Source organism: Topomyia yanbarensis, chromosome 3 (genome assembly GCF_030247195.1).
Source record: "Topomyia yanbarensis strain Yona2022 chromosome 3, ASM3024719v1, whole genome shotgun sequence".
Taxonomy (NCBI): domain Eukaryota; kingdom Metazoa; phylum Arthropoda; class Insecta; order Diptera; family Culicidae; genus Topomyia; species Topomyia yanbarensis.
The window spans coordinates 248,339,005-248,345,186 of record NC_080672.1 but is presented as its reverse complement, the minus strand read 5'-3'; the positions used below and the strand labels follow the sequence as shown (position 1 = coordinate 248,345,186).

At 38.8% G+C, this 6,182-nt stretch overlaps 1 protein-coding gene across 1 annotated transcript; it reads left to right on the top strand.

Moving 5' to 3' along the window:
• The first annotated feature begins 1,430 nt into the window (after window positions 1-1,430).
• LOC131690902 (myeloid differentiation primary response protein MyD88) lies at window positions 1,431-3,496 on the top strand. Its single transcript, XM_058976978.1, has 4 exons — window positions 1,431-2,014; window positions 2,129-2,358; window positions 2,421-2,761; window positions 2,820-3,496. The coding sequence occupies exons 1-4, from the start codon at window positions 1,645-1,647 to the stop codon at window positions 3,232-3,234; spliced, it is 1,356 nt and encodes a 451-aa protein (XP_058832961.1). The 5' UTR covers window positions 1,431-1,644; the 3' UTR covers window positions 3,235-3,496.
• Window positions 3,497-6,182: the final 2,686 nt, after the last annotated feature.

Genomic DNA, 6,182 nt, shown 5'->3' with positions numbered 1-6,182 from the left:
TTGCCATTAAACTGTGAAGCAATGTTTGTAAAAACGACTTACAGAAAAAGTCAATCTTATGCAGAGATGCCAGATTTGAAGATTTGTCTTCATTTTGAAGACGTGATTTTCTTTTTGAAGACAAATTTATTCGGATCTGTGACTGATTTCTGGCAGAATTCTTGCTCAAAATCAATAACCGATTCAGAATCCTGCCCGCTGAAGATAAATGAAGACATTTTTTAAGAAAAGGCAAGACATTTGAAAAATTCGAGGAAAAATTTACCTGGTATCCCTGATCTTATTGAGTTCTTGTCGCCCGGTCTCACGAACACATTTGCAGCTTCCTGGTCGAAAACAATCCCATTTTATTTTGTCGTCTTTGTTTATTATTTTCCACCAGCTAGTGATGTAGTGTTAGTGGGCCGTAGAAAAGTCTATACTTTGTCAGCGTGCACAGCCTCCCGGTCAAACCATTCGGAATTTGATTCGGAATCCTGAATGGAGTCAGTATGGATTCCAAATCAAATGCAACAACCGATTCTGAGTCGGTTGTTGCATTTGATTTGGAATCCATAATGACTCCATTAAGAAATCCGAACCGGTTACGGAATGAGTTTAACTGGGCTAATGTCAACAGCGACATGCGCCCTCTAGTAGTTATAATCTCTTCGTACGGCTATTTGCCACTACCCACTGAGACGTCCAAAAAATTGTTTCAAAATCGTTCAACACGGGTCCAATGATGGACGTTCGTTGAATGGTTATTTGGACGTTGTCCAAATTGGTCCAACGAACGAACGTCCTTCATTGGACGATTTTGAAACCAACCGTTCTTAGAGGGTACCCACTGAGACGCCCAAAAAATTGTTTCAAAATCGTTCAACACGGGTCCAACGATGGACGTTCGTTGAACGGTTATTTGGACGATGCCCAAATTGGTCCAACGAACGTCCTTCATTGGACGATTTTGAAACCAACCGTTCTTAGAGGGTAGGTTCTGCTACTACCAGCGATGCCACATGTTTTTTTGAAATGTCTGTAGAAGAATAAAATGTCTGTAAAAGTCTGTAGATGGTTGTGTAAATCCTAGTTACACTAAAATTTTACTTTAAAAATAGATTGAAAGTAGAATTCTACTGTGAAGGAATCACTCGTATTCGAAAACAGTTATTCTAGTGCAATTTTACTAAACACTATTACACTTTTAAAAGTCTGTAGATCTCTGGCTACGTCTGTAGGAGACATCAAAAGTCTGTAAAATACAGACATGTCTGTAAATCTGGCATCGCTGGCTACTACCCATGCATGCAGTCAGTTCAGTCGAAAAATGAACCAGTTGAGCCACTGCAACCGTAATACTAACTGGAACCTGCCAGAATTCCGGCTCATTTTCCGGCTGAACTTTACCGGGTAGTATCTCTTAAATATTTTGGTGGCTAGTTTCTCTCATAGGTATACATATACAAACTTTCAAATAAACACCTAGATAAACACGAAGTATTATTGTAAATAGATATCTCATGTTTCTTTGTTTGTGTTACAAAAACTTTAGTTAATTTGTCACTGATAAGATAAAACGTTTCGATAGTGTCCAATACGCATTTTGATATTGTGGCATTGCCATAAAAGTTAATTAGTTTAAATTCTTGGAGGCTGCAGAAAATGGTTAACTCTTCCATTGTACAGCCGGTAGAGGTTTCTATCGCCGAACGCATCGACTTAGGAACAATTCCGTTGAACGCCTTGCGACAGCGCACAATTCAATTATTATCTGCGCTATTAAACAACAAGAAGATTTTCAAATCCGAAGAAGGCTACTGCCGTGATTGGCGAGGTTTGTTTCAAGTACTAAGTCTACAGAACCACTACGTTACCGAGTTGGAGAATCATGTCAATCCTACAAGACGAGTAATTGATCTTTGGCAAGAAGCTGCCAGAGAAGCAAAGAGTTCACCTAATTTAAAGGAACTTCAAAACATTCTTGGTTTTATTGATCGGTGGGATGTTCTGGATAGTAGCAGCAAATTATTTTGTAAGTATGTGGTTTATTTTATGTGGACGGTGAAAGGTGCTTTAAGTTTTCAATGCTCAATTGAATAGTATTTTTATTTTTACCACACATGTTTGATTCGTTCTTAAATTTCAGATGAAGATGCCGAAGCATTTTTAACTCAACGACAAAAAATAATGAATCGAGAAGCCGAATCAGAAAAGCAGAAACAGAATCTGGACGAATGTGGCTCGGATGAAGATATTATTACTATTGACGACTCTCATAACCATAAGCAATTTTACGATGCCTTCGTGTTGTTTGCAGATGCGGATGTTGAATTTGCTACAAAAATTATTGAACGCTTGGAGGAGAGAAAACTGAAGGTAAATGATTTTTATTCAAACTGTGTATTTATATTGATTTTACTGTTTTAAAATTGTGTCAGATTTGTGTTAAGGATCGAGATCTTCTTGCTGGAATCAGTTTTGAGCACGAGGCAATAATACGTCTAATTTCCGAGCGCTGCCGACGCCTGGTTGTGGTCATTTCAAAAGAATTCTTGAGAAGTCCGCTGAACGAATTTTTTGTTACATTCGCTCAAGCTTTGCAGATTGAGCAGAAAAAACGCAAAATCATACCATGCGTCTACGAACGCCTTGAGCTGCCAGCAAATCTAAAATTTTATTTTATCTTGGACTACAAACGATCGAACAAACTATACAATTTTTGGGACAAATTAATGGATGCTATTAAAGTGAAAGGAGAATCGCCATCAGTTCAATTCAGGTATAAATGTACATTAAATCAATAAAAGACGGCTTCTGATTGTGTTGTATTTTCATAGGAGTGAAACCAATCCCGTCGGTTCTGTCATCGTGCCTGAACATAAAAACGATGTAAACACACCAGCACGACTTATAACTGAACAATCACTTGTGGCGAATGATGAGAAATTAGAAGTCAAATTTGCAGTTTCCAGTGAAGTGAATACTCAACAATCAGCCAAAAAGTCACATTCTTCGTGGGATATTACCAACACATTCAAACTGAGAAGCAAACCCAAACCAGCTCATTCGAGTACATCGGAACTCGCATCGAAATCGGAAGACCGGGAACTTGAACAGAAGAAGCAAAAATGGTACTCCAAGTTCGGATTATCTTCAGAGGACCGTAAAGCGATAGACGGGTCAGCAGATAACCCTAAGAAAAAGAAAAATAAATGGTATAAAACAAACAAAAAGATAGCAACTGCACTGTGATATTGACAGTCTGCTCCACGAACTTTGTGTAGTACGTTTTAAATGTTATATTTTATAGTTTAGTAATATACGCAAACTAAGTTAAATGAACGTTGGTAATGATAGTATTTTTTGAGTTTTATTTTTAGGTTGGGTTGGGATTTTCATTGCATTTCAAACGCTCCCCAAAGTTGATGGGATCGACGGATTTTCAAATATCGTGCAACAAAATTAGATCCAGTTTTTTACCGTTTCAAACTTTGGTACTGTTAGGTTACGATCACTTCAAGTACAAAATACATAAACACCCTTAGTCTCCGCTGTGTGCGACGTAACTAAATATCACCTCGCCCCAAACTGTTCACTGTGCATTTTGTTCTATCCAGTCACATATGGCAACAACCACAACGCGTTAATAGCTCCGTAGTGAATACATTTATATATTTTATGTATTTTATTTATCACACTATTTCGATTGTAACACAGCTTACAGTTATTGGATTGCGATGAAATCAACGCTTTTTTCTCGAAAAGGGCGGTTCTAGCAGTGACACCATTCACAGAAAATCAATACTGAATATTTCAAGGCTTGGTTTTATTTCCTATTTAAGAACTATTGTGTTTTGACATTAAAAATGTCTTACTCCACTATCTGGGGCTAGGTGTCATTCTAAAATCTAAACTATCTCCCATGTAACGAAACTATGTAAGGTTTGCACGCTTATAACTCCGATATTACTAGATGGATTTTAATCATTCATACACCAACCGATTCAGAAACACCTAACTTAAATATTGGTAATAATTTAATATCTCCCCAATAAAAGTAGACTTTTGGAAATTGGGGGGGAAGGGGAGGAGTTGCTTCTCTAATCTTCCGGTCATCACATCGCATGCTTTGGTATACTTAGTATGTATAACAAACATGAAGATGTGACACAAGGTGCCAAGAGCGCACTAAAATCCTGTCAATCCTATTTCTCATTGGATTGTCTGCTCTAAATATATCACCAGGGGATCATTCATAAATGATGTTGGATATTGACAATAGGGAAGAGCGTCACGTAACGAGATAAAAAAAACTAAAAATGAATTTTAGACGTATCAGCGGATCAGGGATAAAAAAACGTACAACATTGTTTATGAATGGCCCCCAAACAAAGAATATTCCATAACGAATATCACGTAACATCGGTGACAGAGCATTGGGATCAAGGCCAAGTCCCCCCTGGGTCGTGCAAAACTGAGAAGCAACATCAATTTAGGCACAGATAGCAGACTTCCATTTATTTTCATTATGTTTTGTTTTGTCTTTTCATTTGTTTCTCCTGCTACGATGTGTGCGGGAGAGCGGGACGGCCAAGGAAACGGAAAGCCAGTGGCCCAAACAGATCAGGAACAGGAGGGAGGACTGCGAACAGGGAAACCGACAACAGAGGAGAAATCGTTTATTTATTTATTATAGCTACGATACTAATCACAATTGTTTTGCTTTTCTTGTTTCGTTTCAGCAAACCAAAATCTATACGGAATAGCACATACGAACAGTTAGGCTTTGTAGGTTCTCATCTTGAGAAATGACAATGACACTGTACGAGGTGGCGCTGGGCCTGTGGCCTTCGACTGGCATGGTCCATTCTCATTGATTCGGAAGTCTTCTTGGCTGGTTGGTAGATATGTGCTCCTACTTACAAGTTGATCAATTCGCTTGGGTAGGGGACATGTGGATCCTACTAGTTGTCGACTCTTTTGATCGTGAGTATGAGGCTAGTTCAGGAAAGGAGTGCAGGACTGGCACCTAAGAGATAGTTAATTATTCAGTATTTGTTCTTATGATTATTAAACTCGACCAAGCACACCGGCTCTCACAAATGATGAGCAACCCTTTCGGGTCGGTGTGGTCTATTCGAGTCGAACTAGGCGGACATTAGGTTTGAGCAAACTTTATGTGGATAAATATTGCTTACGCCTTTATTGGCAGAGATTCTTTTGCGAAATCCTAAAATACCTTCACTGGTATAGCTACTCAGGATAATAATAATAGAAAAATTAAGGGTTTGCCTGGTCCATAATGTAATGAATATGTATATTGACTAGAACAGGGATAATCGAGTTATGTTATAAGATAGAGAAGAAACAGCACAGTCGAAGGAAAAGTATTCGCGTTTACCGTTTCAATTAATAGTCGATTGCTCTGCTTCGGACCTAGCAGACAAAAAGGAGATTAGGAAGAGACAGAAGCGGATTCAATGCGAAATTTGCCAATATGACGTTGACCCCAAGGCGATGGTTGGATGATTTTCCATAGGATGACAGACTAGATGACACGACGTTACACGCTCTGAACTTGCGCCAAATAGTTTGTATGTATGTATGAAATTCGCGGACATCACGGCTGACTGCGATCTCTAATTTACTTAACAGTCGATTGATCCGCTTCTGACCTAGGGGACCAATGAGGAGATCAGGAAGAAAATAGAAGCGGAATCAATGCGAAGTTTTAATTGCATCACTGACGACTTAGCACGCGTTGTTAGGAGCAGGATACATTGGACCAGACAAAATAGAGAACTTGACGTTACGTTAAGCTGCAGTCCCATCTGCCCGATAAAAAAAAAACTAATCAATTATTTTGCTTTTGCTTTTCTTGTCTCGTTTCAGCAAACCAAAATCTCTTTACTATCTCTTCATTTTCTGTCTCCAACTATCCTCTATGTAATGTATCTGAAACTTGTGGGACTGGTTAACAGCCGGCGCCTGCTTGTGGAAGAAACTGGTGTGCTATACGGACTAGCACATACGAACAGTTAGGCTTTGTAGGTCCTCATCTTGACAGAGTCTAGATGGGCGGATGAACGTCTGCCAGGGTGTGGGCTGAGAAATGACAATGACAATAAAAGTAGACTTTTGGAAATTGGTAAAATTAAAAAGTTCACAAAAAACACAAAAAACAGAGGCAGATTTCTCAG

Bases quoted from the DNA above. Each gene is read 5' to 3' on its own strand.
- LOC131690902 (XM_058976978.1), top strand. From the start codon at position 1,645: ATGGTTAACTCTTCCATTGTACAGCCGGTAGAGGTTTCTATCGCCGAA. The intron at 2,015-2,128 runs GTAAGTATGTGG...CTTAAATTTCAG, and splicing joins TAGTAGCAGCAAATTATTTT to ATGAAGATGCCGAAGCATTT. The intron at 2,359-2,420 runs GTAAATGATTTT...AAATTGTGTCAG, and splicing joins TGGAGGAGAGAAAACTGAAG to ATTTGTGTTAAGGATCGAGA.